The sequence below is a fragment of the Lolium perenne genome, chromosome 6 (assembly GCF_019359855.2).
Source record: "Lolium perenne isolate Kyuss_39 chromosome 6, Kyuss_2.0, whole genome shotgun sequence".
NCBI classification, from domain to species: domain Eukaryota; kingdom Viridiplantae; phylum Streptophyta; class Magnoliopsida; order Poales; family Poaceae; genus Lolium; species Lolium perenne.
In genome coordinates this window covers 83,667,254-83,687,633 of record NC_067249.2, presented here as the reverse complement: position 1 = coordinate 83,687,633, position 20,380 = coordinate 83,667,254, and the positions used below count along the sequence as shown (strand labels likewise).

At 42.3% G+C, this 20,380-nt stretch overlaps 1 protein-coding gene across 1 annotated transcript; it reads left to right on the top strand.

Annotated features, from left to right (window-relative positions):
* The first annotated feature begins 9,380 nt into the window (after positions 1-9,380).
* LOC127310449 (uncharacterized) lies at positions 9,381-17,659 on the top strand. The gene is made up of 3 exons (XM_051341126.2): positions 9,381-10,416; positions 15,957-16,037; positions 17,323-17,659. The coding sequence occupies exons 1-3, from the start codon at positions 9,381-9,383 to the stop codon at positions 17,391-17,393; spliced, it is 1,188 nt and encodes a 395-aa protein (XP_051197086.1). The 3' UTR covers positions 17,394-17,659.
* Positions 17,660-20,380: the final 2,721 nt, after the last annotated feature.

The window sequence follows — 20,380 nt, the reverse complement described above, 5'->3', positions numbered from 1 at the left end:
TATAAACTATCTTTACTACGTATTAAATTTAAAACAGGTCGCGGTGGTTGGTGATGGTACGTCTGATGGCGTGTATTTCACACGTTCGTTGGGCAACCCCAAGAGGAAGGTATGATGCGCACAGCAGCAAGTTTTCCCTCAGAAAGAAACCAAGGTTTATCGAACCAGGAGGAGCCAAGAAGCACGTTGAAGGTTGATGGCGGCGGGATGTAGTGCGGCGCAACACCAGGGATTCCGGCACCAACGTGGAACCTGCACAACACAACCAAAGTACTTTGCCCCAACGAAACAGTGAGGTTGTCAATCTCACCGGCTTGCTGTAACAAAGAGTTAACCGTATTGTGTGGAAGATGATTGTTTGCAGAAAACAGTAGAACAAGTATTGCAGTAGATTGTATTTCAGTAAAGAGAATTGGACCGGGGTCCACAGTTCACTAGAGGTGTCTCTCCCATAAGACGAACAGCATGTTGGGTGAACAAATTACAGTTGGGCAATTGACAAATAAAGAGGGCATGACCATGCACATACATATCATGATGAGTATTGTGAGATTTAATTGGGCATTACGACAAAGTACATAGACCGTCATCCAACTGCATCTATGCCTAAAAAGTCCACCTTCAGGTTATCATCCGAACCCCCTCCAGTATTAAGTTGCAAACAACAGACAATTGCATTAAGTATGGTGCGTAATGTAACTAGTGACTACATCCTTGAACATAGCACTAATGTTTTATCCCTAGTGGCAACAGCACAACACAACCTTAGAACTTTCTCGTCCTGTCCCGGTGTCAATGCAGCATGAACCCACTATCGAGCATAAGTACTCCCTCTTGGAGTTACAAGCATCTACTTGGCCAGAGCATCTACTAGTAACGGAGAGCATGCAAGATCATAAACAACACATAGCATAACTTTGATAATCAACATAACAAGTATTCTCTATTCATCGGATCCCAACAAACGCAACATATAGAATTACAGATAGATGATCTTGATCATGTTAGGCAGCTCACAAGATCCGACAATGATAGCACAATGGGGAGAAGACAACCATCTAGCTACTGCTATGGACCCATAGTCCAGGGGTAGACTACTCACACATCACACCGGAGGCGACCATGGCGGCGTAGAGTCCTCCGGGAGATGATTCCCCTCTCCGGCAGGGTGCCGGAGGCGATCTCCCTGGATCCCCGAGATGGGATCGGCGGCGGCGGCGTCTCCGGGAAGGTTTTCCGTATCGTGGTTCTCGGTACTGGGGGTTTCGTCACGGAGACTTTTTATAGGCGGAAGGGCAGGTCAAGAGGCGGCACGGGGGCCCCACACCACAGGCCGGCGCGGCCAAGGGGGGGGGCCGCGCCGCCCTATGGTTTGGCTCCCCTGTGGCCCCTCTTCGTCTCTCCTTCAGACTTCTGGAAGCTTCGTGAGAAAATAGGCCCCTGGGCTTTGATTTCGTCCAATTCCGAGAATATTTCCTTACTAGGATTTCTGAAACCAAAAACAGCAGAAAACAAAGAATCGGCACTTCGGCATCTTGTTAATAGGTTAGTTCCAGAAAATGCACGAATATAACATAAAGTGTGCATAAAACATGTAGATAACATCAATAATGTGGCATGGAACATAAGAAATTATCGATACGTCGGAGACGTATCAGCATCCCCAAGCTTAGTTCTGCTCGTCCCGAGCAGGTAAATCGATAAGACGGCTAATTTGTGGAGTGACATGCCATCATAATCTTGATCATACTATTTGTAAAGCATATGTAGTGAATGCAGCGATCAAAACAATGTATATGACATGAGTAAACAAGTGAATCATATAGCAAAGACTTTTCATGAATAGCACTTCAAGACAAGCATCAATAAGTCTTGCATAAGAGTTAACTCATAAAGCAATAATTCAAAGTAGAGATATTGAAGCAACACAAAAGAAGATTAAGTTTCAGCGGTTGCTTTCAACTTGTAACATGTATATCTCATGGATATTGTCAACATAGAGTAATATAATAAGTGCAATAAGCAAATATGTAGGAATCAATGCACAGTTCACACAAGTGTTTGCTTCTTGAGGTGGAGAGAGATAGGTGAACTGACTCAACATTGAAAGTAAAAGAATGGTCCTCCATAGAGGAAAAGCATCGATTGCTATATTTGTGCTAGAGCTTTGATTTTGAAAACATGAAACAATTTTGTCAACGGTAGTAATAAAGCATATGCATCATGTAAATTATATCTTATAAGTTGCAAGCCTCATGCATAGTGTACTAATAGTGCCCGCACCTTGTCCTAATTAGCTTGGACTACCGGGTCATCACAATGCATTGTTTTTACCAAGTGTCACAAAGGGGTACCTCTATGCCGCCAGTACAAAGGTCTAAGGAGAAAGCTCGCATTGGATTTCTCGCTATTGATTATTCTTCAACTTAGACATCCATACCGGGACAACATAGACAACAGATAATGGACTCCTCTTTTATGCATAAGCATATAACAACAATTAATAATTTTCTCATTTGAGATTTGAGGATTGTTGTCCAAAACTGAAACTTCCACCATGGATCATGGCTTTAGTTAGCGGCCCAATGTTCTTCTCTAACATATGCATGCTTAACCATATGGTGGTAGATCTCTCTTACTTCAGACAAGACGAACATGCATAGCAACTCACATGAAATTCAACAATGAAAAGTTGATGGCGTCCCCAGTGAACATGGTTATCGCACAACAAGCAACTTAATAAGAGATAAAGTGCATAATCACATATTCAATACCACAATAGTTTTTAAGCTATTTGTCCCATGAGCTATATATTGCAAAGGTGAATGATGGAATTTTAAAGGTAGCACTCAAGCAATTTACTTTGGAATGGCGGAAAATACCATGTAGTATAGGTAGGTATGGTGGACACAAATGGCATAGTGGTTGGCTCAAGTATTTTGGATGCATGAGAAGTATTCCCTCTCGATACAAGGTTTAGGCTAGCAAGGCTTATTTGAAACAAACACAAGGATGAACAGGTGCAGCAAAACTCACATAAAAGACATATTGAAAACATTATAAGACTCTACACCGTCTTCCTTGTTGTTCAAACTCAATACTAGAAATTATCTAGACCTTAGAGAAACCAAATATGCAAACCAAATTTTAGCATGCTCTATGTATTTCTTCATTAATGGGTGCAAAGCATATGATGCAAGAGCTTAAACATGAGCACAACAATTGCCAAGTATCACATTACCCAAGACATTTATAGCAATTACTACATGTATCATTTTCCAATTCCAACCATATAACAATTTAACGAAGGAGAAACTTCGCCATGAATACTATGAGTAGAAACCAAGGACATACTTGTCCATATGCTACAGCGGAGCGTGTCTCTCTCCCATAAAGTGAATGCTAGGATCCATTTTATTCAAACAAAACAAAAACAAAAACAAACCGACGCTCCAAGAAAAAGCACATAAGATGTGATGGAATAAAAATATAGTTTCAGGGGAGGAACCTGATAATGTTGTCGATGAAGAAGGGGATGCCTTGGGCATCCCCAAGCTTAGACGCTTGAGTCTTCTTGATATATGCAGGGGTGAACCACCGGGTGCATCCCCAAGCTTAGAGCTTTCACTCTCCTTGATCATGTTGCATCATACTCCTCTCTTGATCCTTGAAAACTTCCTCCACACCAAACTCGAAACAACTCATTAGAGGGTTAGTGCACAATATAAATTGACATATTCAGAGGTGACACAATCATTCTTAACACTTCTGAACATTGCATAATGCTACTGGACATTAATGGATCAAAGAAATTCATCCAACATAGCGAAAGAGGCAATGCGAAATAAAAAGGCAGAATCTGTCAAAACAGAACAGTTCGTATTGACGAATTTTAAAATGGCACCAGACTTGCTCAAATGAAAATGCTCAAATTGAATGAAAGTTGCGTACATATCTGAGGATCATGCACGTAAATTGGCTTAATTTTCTGAGCTACCTACAGGGAGGTGGACCCAGATTCGTGACAGCAAAGAAATCTGGAACTGTGCAGTAATCCAAATCTAGTACTTACTTTTCTATCAACGGCTTAACTTGGCACAACAAAACATAAAACTAAGATAAGGAGAGGTTGCTACAGTAGTAAACAACTTCCAAGACACAAAATAAAAACAAAGTACTGTAGCAAAATAATACATGGGTTATCTCCCAAGAAGTTCTTTCTTTATAGCCATTAAGATGGGCTCAGCAGTTTTAATGATGCACTCGCAAGAAATAGTATTTGGAGCAAAAGAGAGCATCAAGAGGCAAATTCAAAACACATTTAAGTCTAAAATGCTTCCTATGCATAGGAATCTTGTAAATAAACAAGTTCATGAAGAGCAAAGTAACAAGCATAGGAAGATAAAACAAGTGTAGCTTCAAAAAATTTAGCACATAGAGAGGTGTTTTAGTAACATGAAAATTTCTACAACCATATTTTCCTCTCTCATAATAATTTTCAGTAGCATCATGAGCAAACTCAACAATGTAACTATCACATAAAGCATTCTTATCATGAGTCTCATGCATAAAATTATTACTCTCCACGTAAGCATAATCAATTTTATTAGTTGTAGTGGAAGCAAATTCAACAAAGTGGCTATCATCATATATAGGAGGCATATTGTAATCATAAAAGAAAATTTTCTCCTCAATGCTTGGGGGACTAAAAAGATCATGCTCATCAGAGCCAGCTTCCCCAAGCTTAGAATTTTCCATAGCATTAGCAACAATGGTGTTCAAAGCATCCATAGTAATAACATTCCCATTAGCATGCATATAAAGTTCCATGGGTTTTTTAATTCTCTCTTCAAACACATCATGTCCTAATTCAAGATAAAGTTCATAAAGATCTCTCATATTTTTGTGGTTTTCCATTATGCTTAACTAGTGAAATAAAAACATGCATGATATTAAGTAAAGTAAAACAAGTAACTAATTTTTTTGTGTTTTTGATATAGCAAACAAGATAGCAAATAAAGTAAAACTAGCAACTAATTTTTTTGTATTTTGATTTAGTGCAGCAAACAAAGTAGTAAATAAAACTAAGCAAGACAAAAACAAAGTAAAGAGATTGAGAAGTGGAGACTCCCTTGCAGCGTGTCTTGATCTCCCCCGGCAACGGCGCCGAAAAAGAGCTTGATGGCGTGTATTTCACACGTTCGTTGGGCAACCCCAAGAGGAAGGTATGATGCGCACAGCAGCAAGTTTTCCCTCGTAAAGAAACCAAGGTTTATCGAACCAGGAGGAGCCAAGAAGCACGTTGAAGGTTGATGGCGGCGGGATGTAGTGCGGCGCAACACCAGGGATTCCGGCACCAACGTGGAACCTGCACAACACAACCAAAGTACTTTGCCCCAACGAAACAGTGAGGTTGTCAATCTCACCGGCTTGCTGTAACAAAGAGTTAACCGTATTGTGTGGAAGATGATTGTTTGCAGAAAATAGTAGAACAAGTATTGCAGAGATTGTATTTCAAGAAAGAGAATTGGACCGGGGTCCACAGTTCACTAGAGGTGTCTCTCCCATAAGACGAACAGCATGTTGGGTGAACAAATTACAGTTGGGCAATTGACAAATAAAGAGGGCATGACCATGCACATACATATCATGATGAGTATTGTGAGATTTAATTGGGCATTACGACAAAGTACATAGACCGTCATCCAACTGCATCTATGCCTAAAAAGTCCACCTTCAGGTTATCATCCGAACCCCCTCCAGTATTAAGTTGCAAACAACAGACAATTGCATTAAGTATGGTGCGTAATGTAACTAGTGACTACATCCTTGAACATAGCACTAATGTTTTATCCCTAGTGGCAACAACACAACACAACCTTAGAACTTTCTCACATCGTCCTGTGTGTCAATGCAGGCATGAACCCACTATCGAGCATAAGTACTCCCTCTTGGAGTTACAAGCATCTACTTGGCCAGAGCATCTACTAGTAACGGAGAGCATGCAAGATCATAAACAACACATAGCATAACTTTGATAATCAACATAACAAGTATTCTCTATTCATCGGATCCCAACAAACGCAACATATAGAATTACAGATAGATGATCTTGATCATGTTAGGCAGCTCACAAGATCCGACAATGATAGCACAATGGGGAGAAGACAACCATCTAGCTACTGCTATGGACCCATAGTCCAGGGGTAGACTACTCACACATCACACCGGAGGCGACCATGGCGGCGTAGAGTCCTCCGGGAGATGATTCCCCTCTCCGGCAGGGTGCCGGAGGCGATCTCCTGGATCCCCCGAGATGGGATCGGCGGCGGCGGCGTCTCTGGAAGGTTTTCCGTATCGTGGTTCTCGGTACTGGGGGTTTCGTCACGGAGACTTTTTATAGGCGGAAGGGCAGGTCAAGAGGCGGCACGGGGGCCCCACACCACAGGCCGGCGCGGCCAAGGGGGGGGCCGCGCCGCCCTATGGTTTGGCTCCCCTGTGGCCCCTCTTCGTCTCTCCTTCGGACTTCTGGAAGCTTCGTGAGAAAATAGGCCCCTGGGCTTTGATTTCGTCCAATTCCGAGAATATTTCCTTACTAGGATTTCTGAAACCAAAAACAGCAGAAAACAAAGAATCGGCACTTCGGCATCTTGTTAATAGGTTAGTTCCAGAAAATGCACGAATATGACATAAAGTGTGCATAAAACATGTAGATAACATCAATAATGTGGCATGGAACATAAGAAATTATCGATACGTCGGAGACGTATCAACGTCAAACGTGTATACAACTCACCCGAACATAAAAAGTAAGGTCAGCGTGACCGGCTCCATGAGGAGTTCTTATCAGGATTAGTTAGGTCACGACCAAAATCCAATCCGTAGCACTAGGTAGCAAAATCAGCATCCCTTTCCTAATTCTAATCGCTAAAACAAGCATAGATCGGTTCAGCCACACATCTTTTTCGTTCGCTCCCCTTTTATTCTCTAAGGAACCCTCTCCTTAATGAGCGTAGATTGATGGAGATGGCTTTTGTACTGGTCAATCTTTATATCAGCAGGTGATCCGTCCTTTCTCCTCTGCCGTGGTTCATCAACGCGTGTCCGACAATCCCGGTTAGATCGGCACGATCGGCAAAAAAGAAAAAAGCCAAAAGAGACCCATTGATTAGGCTCCTCTTGCCGTGCAACTTTAAATTTTCTAACTTTTCTTTCATTCGCAAACATACAGTGACAACTTATATGACTCTAGGTTTCTTTTCCTAATTTTTGCACGTGCATGCATTTTCCATTTAAAATTCGTAGGACATACAAATCTCAACACTTATGCAACTAAAAATCCTTAAAAAACAAAACTTTCAGACCCTGCAACATTTAAGAGGTTAGTGACAAGAATCAACCACATGTTTAGGACGCAGTGACATTCTCGCTAAAAAACCAAGTTTCACGCGTGGGTGTTTCATTAATAAAGAGAAATATCTGATTAGTAAAGAGAAATATCTGTTCAGTTGGGGCCACGTTTCGACGTGTGTTCTCGACGAATCAGTTTCTCAGACAAAGTATCTCGAAGGTGTTCATAGAGGTAGCATGTGCATTTGTGCGTTCATAGAAGCGAGTGTATGTACTTAGTGAGCATTTATATTGTACCGTGTTTTGTAAAAAAAGATGGTGTGAAAGGGCACCTTTTACGATATACTCCCTCTGTCCCAAAATGTAAGGGGTCTAAGGATTGGTCAAAAGTCAAACCTTACAAACTTTGACCAAATATTTTAAAAAATATTTACATCTACAATATCAAATTGACATATTAAGAAAATATACTTTAGGGTGAATCTATTGATAATGATTTAGTATTGTAAATATTTATATTTTTTTGTATAAACTTGGTCAAATTTTAAAAACATACTTTTAACTAATCCTTAGACGCCTTATTTTTGTCACGGACGGAGTATCATTCAATAAATACTATGAATTATTCGATCGTTTGTTCAAACATGTCAATTAGATCGGTCGATTGATCGACTCGGATCGGTCGATCGAGCATCAGAGTTGTCTCTGTGGTGACAAAAAATAATGCACATTGTATAAGACTGACGTACCACAGATTGTAAAGAAAAATGAGGACCATGTGGCCACACATCCTGGACATAGACATTGTGATTATATTCCATTTATTCTATTTTTGGAGAGAGCGATCTTTCGTTATTAACCCGTTGCAACACACGGGTATTATGCTAGTATCCCCTAATCCAGATCACATGGACCATGCACTTCATCTTGTGATGGCATCACACCGACTCACGTCAAGCAACGCCGCCGCACCCTGCTTGTTAGCCTCACACCGACTTCATATTAGATATCATGTAGTGCATTTCAAGTACCAAATCACTGAGAACCAACCTGTGGTTGGATGGTTAGGAGGCAGTGGCACCCCCAGATTTGACGCTTTGGTGTCTCAAAAATGGAGGAATATTCTTGTGTGGGATGCGGCGTTCCCGATGACATTGTGGTGATAGTGGTGACTTCGTCAATATCAATACCCGTCGGATCAGTTTCTTGGATGCATTTTCCTGGATGTCTCGAAGGGGTAGAGTGTGTGTGCGTGAGTGATGAGTGTATGCATGTACATGTGAGCGTCTATGATTGTACTGTGTGTTGCAAAAAATAGTATTAATTTTTATCTTGTTCATACTAAGACTAGCAAAGCGTTTCCTGCTCTATAAACTCTCAAGAAACACCACTATAATATCTATCTAGTTCGTCCTAATGTTAGAACAGTAATTGCATGGTATGTAATTCATCTATTTTTGTTAGGAAACCTACATGTTTGTTTGCTTTTCTTATTCTCAGGTGACAGGTTGTGTGCTGGGACCATAGCCGCCGTCTGTTTTGTTCGTTGCAAAATGTTGTTTTATATTCCGCCATTCTGTGCTCTTCTGTACTATGGTTGCTTCATTATCATCCTTTGTCAATCTCCACATATAATCTGTTTCTTTGACATGTTGGTATTTTCATACTAACATGTTTTTCTCCTTTGATCCGATGCTATCTCGCCCACTTCCTTGTTCCGGAGCCTGCTTTCTTTTCGTTATTCTCATGGAACTACCGTTTACTCCACTGTCCTGCGTGTCGAGTGGATGTTCTAGTTTTTCTATCCTTGTATCCGTTTGTATGGATCTCATGTGTACTTGAACCTTGTATGGTGTACCTTGATGAATTCTATGGAGCGATATGTTATCTGGTCTTAAATCCTTGTTCTAAGCTATGTTGTCATATGTTGTTTCAACCGTCTTATGTTTTCCCTCAACAGGATGGTTAGACCTCCGCCACCTCCTTCGTTGGGACCAGCCCTGTTGCAAATGACTCAACTGTTGAGCCAGATGCAGCAAACCCAGCACAACTTCGATCAAGCTCGTCATGACAATGGTCGAGTGATGATCCGGGACTTCTTGCAGTTGAACCCGCGATCGTTCGACTCTACTCCTGAACCGCTGGATGCAGATGATTGGGTGCACGATGTCAACCGCATGCTCCACACAGCGGGAGTCGCTCCAGAAGACAAAGTGCGGTTTGCGACTCACCTACTGACAGGAGGGTCCGCAGCATGGTGGGAGAACTTCCTCGAGATGCGTCCCGCCAATGCTCCTGATGTCACTTGGGAAGAATTCAGGGAAGCTTTCAGAAGCCACCACATTCCTGAAGGGCTAATGGACAGGATGAAGGAGAAATTCCTCAGTCTTGTCCAGGGCAACAAAGACGTGATGGCATACAGCATCGAGTTCTCAAGGCTAGCTCGCTATGGTGGCGAAGAAGTGTCTACTGATGCCAAGAAGCAGAAGAGGTTCCGTAATGGCCTCAAGCCGGCACTCAAGTACGCGCTCACTCATGTCTCGACGGACACCTTTGACAAGCTGGTCAACACTGCTATCAAGGAAGAGTCGGGTAGGCTTGCGTTCAAGGAGTCACGCAAGCATACTCGAGAGGTTGGTGCTCCTTCTTCAGCGCCGCCTCAGAAGCGAAGGTTGTGGGTTCCTTATCCCGCACCGCCAGGACAAGCTACACAAGCTGGGTATGCTCCCCGCGCAGCACACGCTGGGTATGCTCCCCGCCCTCCCACCCCACAGCTTCAGCAGAGGACCTACCAATCTCCACCAAGGCCTGCTTATGGTGGACCAAGGCCGATGGGTCCACGTGCCGACCCCACATGCTACAAGTGTGGTCAGGTTGGGCACATCTCTACCTTCTGCCCTCAGAAGCTTCCTCCACCACCACCTCGCTCTACTGCAACAAATGCGATGGTTCGTGCACCAGCTCCGGGCCGTGCCTTCAACAACAACACCAGGCAAGGTCCGAGGGCTGCTCGCGTCAACAACATCAACGTTGAGCAAGCTGAACAAGCTACCGACGTCGTGCTTGGTACTTTGCTTGTTAACTCTATTCCTGCAAGAGTTCTGTTCGATACAGGAGCTTCTCTTTCATTTGTGTCTTCAAGTTTTGCTGATACACATGGGTTAGTACAAGAGATCTTGCCATCTAATCTCGTGGTTCACTCTCCCGGAGGACAAATGATATCTTCGAAGATAAGCCATGGTAACCAAATTCAAATTGGAAACCATATCTTTCTCGCCTCCTTGATACTCCTTCGAAACTCTGGCATTAATGTCATCCTTGGCATGGATTGGTTGAAGGCCAACAAAGTCATCATTGATTGCGCCAACCATTCAGTTTCTTTTCCTACTTCATCAGAAACCTTGACCTATACACCTTCTCAAACACCTTCCGTTCAGCTCTTTGCTTTGAATCCTAGTTCGCTTCCGGAGCTTGAGTCTATACCGGTGGTTTGCGACTTTCCTGATGTCTTTCCTGAAGAACTTCCAGGTATGCCACCTGACAGGGCTGTTGAGTTCGTCATTGAACTAGAGCCTGGAACAGCTCCTATCTCAAAGCGGCCATACAAGATGGGTCCAAATGAGTTGGCTGAACTCAAGAAGCAGCTTGACGAGTTGCGAAAACTTGGTTTCATTCAGCCAAGCACTTCTCCATGGGGATGTCCTACCATCTTCGTGAAGAAAAAAGATAAAACTGATCGATTGGTGGTTGACTACCGCCCTCTCAATGAGAAAACGATCAAGAATACATATCCTCTTCCTCGCATCAATGAGCTCTTTGATCAGCTTGCGGGTGCAACTGTGTTCTCTAAGATGGATTTGAGAAGTGGTTATCACCAAATCAAAATCCGCAAGGAGGATGTACCCAAGACAGCCTTCAAAACTCGTTATGGTCTCTACGAATACACCGTCATGTCCTTTGGTCTCACTAATGCTCCTGCCACTTTCTCTCGGTTGATGAACTACATTTTCATGGAGTACCTCGACAAGTTTGTGGTAGTCTATCTTGATGATATCCTTGTCTACTCCAAGTCCAATGAGGAGCATGAAGAGCATCTTCGCCTCATCCTCATGAAGCTTCGTGAACACCGTCTCTATGCCAAGTTCTCCAAGTGTGAATTTTGGCTTCCTCAAGTCGTCTATCTTGGTCATGTCATTTCGGGAAAAGGCATTGCTGTCAATCCTGAAACCGTCAAGGCGATCGTTGAATGGCTTGCTCCGAAGAATGTCAAGCAAGTGAGAAGTTTCCTCGGTTTGGCAAGTTACTGCCGCCGCTTCGTTGAGAATTTCTCCAAGATCGCCAAGCCTCTTACCGATCTCCTGAAGAAAGACAAGAAGTTCCTTTGGTCTCCTCAATGCCAAGAAAGCTTTGATCTCCTCAAGCAGAAGCTCACTTCCACACCTGTCCTGGTTCTTCCAGATACTTCTAAGCCTTTCCAGATATTCTGTGATGCCTCTCTTCATGGTCTAGGTGCTGTCCTCATGCAAGAACGTCAAGTTGTGGCGTATGCTTCTCGTCAGTTGAAAAAGCATGAACTCAACTATCCCACACATGATCTTGAGCTTTGCAGCCGTGTTACATGCTTTAATAACATGGCACCAATACTTGTTGGGCAACAAATGTGAGATCTTCACCGACCACAAGAGTCTCAAATACATCTTCACACAACCCAACTTGAACCTCCGTCAAACAAGATGGATGGAAACTATCAAGGACTTTGATCTCTCTATCAGCTACACTCCAGGCAAAGCTAATGTCATGGCTGACGCCCTTAGTCGCAAGTCCTATTGCAACAACCTCATGATTCAAGAAAGTCAACCTGCTCTTTATGAAGAATTCAGGAAATTGAATCTTGAGCTTGTTCCCCAAGGCTACCTTGCAAACTTGGTGATCACGCAAACTCTTGAAGATAAGATCCGAAAAGGACAGTTGCGAGATATTTGCAGCAAGAATATCAAAGAGAATATGCACAAGTCCAAGTACAAGTCTTTATCTCTCGACGATCAAGGAACTCTCTTCTTCCAAGGTCGTTTTGTTGTTCCAAATGATCCAGACCTGAGAAACCTCATTCTCAAAGAAGCTCACGACACTCCTCTTTCTATCCATCCTGGCAACACAAAGATGTATCTCGATATCAAGTCTACCTATTGGTGGACTAGGATGAAAAGGGATGTTGCTCGCTATGTCTCAGAATGTGATGTCTGTCGCCGTGTCAAAGCAGAACATCAGAGACCTGCCGGTGTCCTCCAACCCCTGAAGATTCCTGAGTGGAAATGGGATAAGATTGAGATGGACTTTGTGACTGGTTTTCCAAAGTCTCGCAAAGGCAATGATGCTATCTTCGTGGTGATCGACCGTCTTTCCAAGGTTGCTCACTTCCTTCCTGTCAAAGAAACAATATCTGCTAGTCAGTTGGCTGAGCTCTACACTGCAAAGATTGTTTCTCTTCATGGTGTTCCATTGGAAATAAGCTCTGATCGCAGAAGTATCTTCACTTCCAAGTTTTGGGCAAGCTTTCAGAAAGCTATGGGAACTAATCTGCTTTTCAGCACAGCTTACCATCCGCAAACGAGTGGGCAAGTCGAAAGAGTCAATCAAATTCTCGAGGACATGCTCCGTGCCTGTGTTATCTCCTTCGGCATGAAATGGGAAGAATGCCTTCCATTCGCTGAGTTCTCTTACAACAACAGCTATCAAGCCAGTTTGGGCATGGCACCCTTTGAAGCTCTCTATGGTCGCAAATGCAGAACACCTCTGAACTGGTCTGAAACTGGTGAAAGGCAAATCTTTGGCCCCGATGTCATCAACGAGGCTGAAGAAAAGGTGCGAATCATTCGTGATAATCTGAAAATAGCACAATCTCGGCAGAAAAGCTATTATAATAGCAAGCACCATGATATGTTATATCAGCCTGGTGATCAAGCTTACCTTCGTGTTACTCCTATGAGGGGCACTCATCGCTTCGGTATCAAAGGCAAGCTGGCGCCAAGATACATTGGTCCTTTCAAAGTTCTAGCAAAGCGTGGTGAAGTCGCTTACCTCCTTGAACTCCCTGAGAAGCTCTCCAAAGTGCACGATGTCTTCCACGTGTCACAACTCAAGAAGTGCTTCAAAGATCCGGGCCGTGCAGTTGATCACGAGTCCATCGACCTCCAAGAAGACCTCTCCTACAAAGAGCATCCCGTTCGGATTCTTGATGAAGCTGAACGTCGAACTCGCAACAAGTCTGTCAAGTTCCTCAAGGTGCAGTGGTCGCACCATTCCAATAAAGAAGCAACTTGGGAGCGGGAAGATCAACTCCGTTCCGAGTACCCGTCCTTTTTCTCTTCCTCCTGAGAATCTCGGGGCGCGATTCCTTCAAGGGGGGGCGTTTGTAACATCCCAAGAGTAATACCTAGATCCTTTTTACCTTTCTTGCATTTTGTTCATGTCATCATGTTCCATTCATGCATATCACCACCTTTGGTTTTTCTAAAATTGCATTTGGTTTTGGCTTTGCTTTGTTTGCTTGTGGTTCTTCCTCTCTTCCTCTCTCTTGGTTCATTCCCTCCCTCTTGTGATGTTCCAAGAAAAGCTAACAAGCCAAACCTATCCCTCTACTTGACCTATATTTCAAATAGGTCATGCCAAATTTCTATTATGGTTGTTAAACCTACCTCTCTTTCTATTTTGCTATGCTAATAATAAGATGATCTTGAGTTGGGTTTCTTCCTTCTCCAATTATTTTGGTTTCTACTAAATCTCTTTATCTCCCTTTTATTCTTTTCATTCTTTTATTTCTCTCAAGCCTACCATAGTTGGTATATAAGGCTGAGCCTTCCCTAAAATTCAATTCCTTTTCAAATGTTCAAATATTATCTCTTCTCAAATTTTCAGAAAAGGATTTAAAAAGAGAAAGAAATAAAAACAGAAATAGGAAAAAGTAAACAGCAGCCTTAGTAGTTTTTTTCTTCCATGGAGTTTGCCCAAGGCCACGACAGCCTTCTTCTATCTTTGGCCCAACCAGGAGCAAAGCGCTGAGCCCAGTTCCCCTGTACGTCGTCTCCCTCGTGACGACAACCACCTGTACGAACACCTCCCTCACCACATGATCTTCTCCCCCTTCAGGATGCTTGCCACCTGCCCCTCTTCCCCTCCATATACACCAGGTGCTGGCAGAACCCTAGCTCGCTTCCTTCCTCACCCGCGCCGCGCCGCCCCTTTTTCTTTCTCCGCCTCTTGCACCTCTCTGTGAAATAACGAGAGAAAAACCGCCACTGCCGTCGTCCGCCGCCGTCGCCATGGACCGCCGCACGCCCAGCTGAGGACGGGAATCGCACCGCCACTCCTTCCTCTACCTCCCGGACTACTTCACGGAACCGGAGACGCCAGGGTCTGCTCGCCATCGTCACTGCAAGCGCCGTCTTCTTCACGGACGCCGACGGACGCCGCCACGCCTCTGCCTCGTCCCCGACCAATTCCTTCGCCCAGCAGCACCACTGTGAGCCGCTGAATCATCTCCACCCTTTTCCCCGCACTTTCCTTCCACGCATGGTTGAATCGCCATCATCGCTGATCGCCATCGTTGTCTATTTTACCCGTTGCGTGCGTTCTCTGAATTTTATTCAGATGGCGCTGTCCTGTGCGTCAGTCAAAATTCAGAAACCGGTTTGCAGTAAAGTAGATAGCAGTGTATCTGCTTTAATTCGAAAACTTCGCACAGCTCCACTGGTTGTACCTCTAGTAGCTGGACCAGGCAACCCTGTGATCAAATCCACATCCGGCGTATAGAAGGCCATTCCTTTTTGCATGTTCGGCTCCCAGAAAATGCTGCATAGTTTCAGTCTTACGTTCAGATAGCAACTGTCTTTTCTCTTCAGAAATTCAGTTAACCTGGAGCTACACTATGCCTTAGCTGAATCCCGTGTCCATACAATCAAACAACAGCAGAACGCTGATTCCGTTTCTTTGCATCTGCAAGGCCGTCCCTGGTTCGAATCTTGCCGGCGCAGATAACACACCTTTTTGGCATTTGCATCGCTGGTGCCTATGTCCCAGAATTCTTTCTCTTTTTCTGTTTCAGGTTTCTTGCTTACAGCACCTTTCTGTTTTGTTTTAAAAACCAACTATTGAAACTTCAATTCATACAAACATTATATCCTGGCATATCGGAAAAACATAATCTACATACTTATAAAACTTGTTTCAACTTTTGAACGATATAAAATCTGACCACTTTATAAATTGGGATTAAATTGCTAGAACTTGCAAAATTCATAACTTAATATCTATAACTCCAAATTTAGTAAACTTTATATCCAAATGCATTAGAAAAATGTGAGGTTTTCAAATAACACCATGTCATGCATCATTGGCCGCGTCCCTGGTTCGGCCAAATTAAAAGTGCAACTTCAACTAAATGCTATGTGTGGGTGTTTTTTATCATTTCATGCTACTTTGGAAAGCACCCCACTTAATTTGCTATGTATGAAACCCTTGCACCTCATGCATGATATTGCGCATTTCATACTTGTATTGATTTGTGCCTTTACTTTCCTTGTATGTGTTATTTGGTTCTTCTCGAGTAGACGCCGACGCAGAGCAGTACGAGCAGGAGTACGAGCTCCCCCTGGAGGATTGTGTCGGTGCTTCTACCTCTGATCTGACAGGCGAGCCCACCCCTTCACCTATTTTACATTTTCATGCTCTTTTGATCTATTGCTATCCTTATGTTGCGATTCTGTTGTGTCACGTGTCCTATTCCACCTGTTACCTATATGTCCGAGATACACCTCCTCGCCCTACCTTTTGTTTGTTGTTTGCCAGCTTTGCGAGTCGTAGGCGAGTTTAGGGTTTTTGTTGATATCTCGAAATGTTCGGGATATCTTGTTGGGATGTTGACACATGTACTACCTTTTCGAAAATGATGATGATAACTTTTGCTACAACTTAAAATTGCAAAGGGATATAATATGCAGAGGCATCTGTGAGCCCGTTTGCGAAAGCATCGGAACTTTGACTTGCTAATGTCCCCTAGGACCCGAGTTCTTGTTATCTATTTCTAAGACTGAGCGCGCTAACCACTCGTGGGAGGTTTTATCGGGACCCCCCATCACCCATTACCATTTCTCAAGTCTGTTGAAAAGGGGGCCACAACCTTGGTTTTATTTGCCTATGCCATGTATGCCATGCTTTACTTATTGTTGCCTTCGGGTGTTTATTACTGTTGCCTTCGGGTGTTTATTACTGTTGCCTTCGGGTGTTTACTTCTGTACTGTACCCCGCGGAACGTTTAGCGAAGCGTGTGGTTCGCACGCCTAGCCGTTAACGCAAACCCTGAGTCTGCATCGGAGTACGGCCGAACTTCGTTTCGGGTAGCTTAGTCGGGTGGCCCCCCTAGGCATTCTTGTTGATCTGGGAACGGTCTTGTTGTGAGACTCCGCACTTGCTATGCGGGTTCGAGCATGCGTGTATGGTAACATTGGTGCACCCCTGCAGGGTTAAATCTTTTCGGAAAGCCGTGTCCGCGGTTATGGACAACTTGGAGCTGTTTAACTCGATCATAGAACAACTTACACCTAAAGTTGTCGTTAATAACATGCTAATTACTTGCGTAGTAAGTTAGCCCTATTATAATGGAATGGATATAAAATTGTCAACTGTGTGAGTGCCTTGTTAGTACCTCTTGGCTAAGGGGGATCGCTTTTGGCTGGGTTGTTGATTGCAGAGTATAGAACTGCTAGAATATGCGCTCTCTCACCTTCTCTATTAGACGGAAGTTGTAGCGTGTCTCTATTGGATAGTGCTTTGCTGCCGCTAAACTCCACATAAAGCCGGGCGAAGTTTACACCGCCCACCAGCGAGCATAGCTGGTCTTGTCTCGCAAGTACGTGCCATTGGTACTTACCCTCGTTTTTCTCCCTCTTTTTTCGGAACCCGCTTTTCGACGAACAGGTACGACAGATGATGAGCAGTACGCTGGAGGCTACTTTGTCGAGTTCACGAACGACGACTTCATTGCGTAGCAGGATCGTTCCTAAGGCAGCAGCCTGTGGCATGTTGGTTATGGAAACACCGCTTGATTATCTTCAGGACTCTTAGTCCCATTTGGTTCTTGTCTGTACCCAGACTATTTGACTATCTTATGTATGATGTAATGTTGGGGCATGTGTCCTCTGAGTGTCATTTGGATCTTGCTCATTAGAGCGTTGCTATATATATGAACCTTATTTCCATCTTTTGTGTCATACATAGTCATGTTGTGATATTCAAGCTGTATTCTACCCTCGTATCATGTGCACAGTGTGTGTATGTGTGAAGTGCACAGGAAGGTGAAGCACTCAGGCCTGGAAAGCCTACCGTGAGCCTTTGAGGTGGGAGTTGTGTGCATGGGCGTGTCGAGCTGTTGCTTGGCCTACCCATATGCTTGGGAATGCGAGGCGACCTCACGGTCCCTTGTAGTGACCTCATGCACATAAACCCCTCTTACCTGCGCGCTCTGGGTTTTTCCTACTCCTGGGGCTTACATTAAGTCACTCCAAAATGTAACTCTTGGGATTTTTTTTGAAATTTCCATGTTTGAAACCAAAAACCACTTCTCTTCATGCTAGACTTTCATAAAATCGACCGAGCTAGTTGAGGGTTAGGTGGTAGATACATGATTTGTCTGGTTTGAATATGTCCAAACCTTGTTTATCAACATGAATGCTTACTATATGACATAAGAATGCTTACCATATGTTTGAATTTTAAAAGAATATAGTCTTCTTATGTCATATAGTAAGCATTCAAGTTCATAAATAATGTTTGGACATATTCAAACCAGACAAATCATGTATCTGCCCCCTAACCCTAATCTCGGTCGATTTTATGAAAGTCAAGCATGCATGAAGAGAAGTGGTTTTTGGTTTCAAACATGGAAATTTCAAAAACCCTCCCAAGAGTTACATTTTGGAGTGACTTGAGAAGGATAGATGCTTAATTTTTCATATTCATGTTTTAAACTTGCATAAATCATGGTCAAACCTAGGATTTAACCAAGATTCAAATGGTCAGAAAATGAAAAAACAGCAAAATGAAAAACCAAAGTACATAGTCTTCTTATGTCATGTAGCTAGTAAGCATTCAATTTGATAAACAAGGTCTAGACATATTCAAACTAGACAAACCATGTATCTACCCCCTAACCCCTAAACTCTGTCTTATGAAGTCTAGCATGAAGAGAAGTGGTTTTGGGTTTCAAACATGGAAATTTCAAAAACCTCCCAAAAAACTTCATTTTCGAGTGACTAAGAAGGATACAAGCTTCCCTTTTCATTTTCATGTTTTAAACTTGTTTAAATTATCTTGGTCAAATCACATAGTCTTCTTATGTCATATAGTAAGCAAAACACATATAGTCTTCTTATGTCATATAGTAAGCATTAAAATTGATAAACAAGGTCTAGACATATTCAAACTAGACAAATCATGTATCTACCCCTAACCGCTAAATTCTGTCTTATGAAGTCAAGCATGAAGAGAAGTCGTTTTGGGTTTCAAACATGTAAATTTCAAGAACATCCCAAAAGCTTCATTTTAGAGTGACTAAGAAGGATCCATGATTACCTTTTCATTTTCTTGTTTTAAACTTGTTTAAATATTGGTCAAACCTATGATTTGACCAAAAGATTCAAATGGGCATAACAATTCAGAAAAAACCAAGAGAATGAAAAACAAAGGACATAGCATTCTTATGTCATATATATAGTAAGCATTCAAGTTGATAAACAAGGCATATACATATTCAAACCAGAAAATCATGTATATATCTACCCCTAACTTAACCCTAATTAAACTCTGTCTTATGAAGTCAAGCATGCATGAAGAGAAGTGGTTTTGGTCTCAAACATGGAAATTTCAAAAACCCTCCCAAGAGTTTTGGAGTGACTAAGAAGGATAGATGCTTAATTTTTCATATTCATGATTTAAACTTGTTCAAATCTTGGCCAAACCTATAATTTGACCAAGATTCAAATGGGCATAAAAATTCAAAAAATCAAAAAATATATGAAAAACCAAGGTCTTATTATGTCATATATATAGTAATCATAAACAAGGTCTCTAGACATATTCAAAACATACAAATCATGTATCTACCACCTAACCCTAAACTCTGTCTTATGAACTCAAGCATGAAGAGAAGTGGTTTTGGGTTTCAAACATGGAAATTTCAAAAACCTCCCAAAAACTTCATTTTAGAGTGACTAAGAAGGATACAAGCTTCCCTTTTCATTTTCATGTTTTAAACTTGTTTAAATCTGGGTCAAACCTAGGATTTGACCAAAAGATTCAAATGGGCATAAAAATTCAGAAAAAAAATCAAAAGAATGAAAAACAAAGGACAGAGGATTCTTATGTCATATATATAGTAAGCATTATTCAAGTTGATAAACAAGGTCTAGACATATTCAAACCATAAAATCATGTATATATCTACCCCTAACCCTAAACTCTGTCTTATGAAGGCAAGCATGCAGGAAGAGAAGTTGTTTTTGGTTTCAAACATGGAAATTTCAAAAACCCTCCCAACAAGAGTTACATTTTAGAGTGACTGAGAAGCATACATGCTCACTTTTTCATATTCATGTTTTAAACTTATTCAAATCTTGGTGAAACCTAGGATTTGACCAAGATTCAAATGGGTATAAAAATTCAAATACTGGTTTGTCTAGTTTGAATATGTCTAGACCTTGTTTATCAACTTGAATGCTTACTACATGACATAAGAAGACTTCATAATTTGGTTTTTTATTTTTCCAAGTTTTTTAAATTTTCTACCCATTTGAATCTTGGTCAAATCCTAGGTGTCTGACCATGATTTAAACAAGTTTAAAACATGAAAATGAAAAATTAAGCATCTATCCTTCTTAAGTCACTCCAAAATGTAACTCTTGGGAGGTTTTTTGAAATTTCCATGTTGAAACAAAAACCACTTCTCTTCATGCTAGACTTTCATAAAATTGACCGAGTT

Bases quoted from the DNA above. Each gene is read 5' to 3' on its own strand.
- LOC127310449 (XM_051341126.2), top strand. From the start codon at position 9,381: ATGCAGCAAACCCAGCACAACTTCGATCAAGCTCGTCATGACAATGGT. The intron at 10,417-15,956 runs GTACTTTGCTTG...CTTCTCGAGTAG, and splicing joins AGCTACCGACGTCGTGCTTG to ACGCCGACGCAGAGCAGTAC. The intron at 16,038-17,322 runs GCGAGCCCACCC...TTCGACGAACAG, and splicing joins TTCTACCTCTGATCTGACAG to GTACGACAGATGATGAGCAG.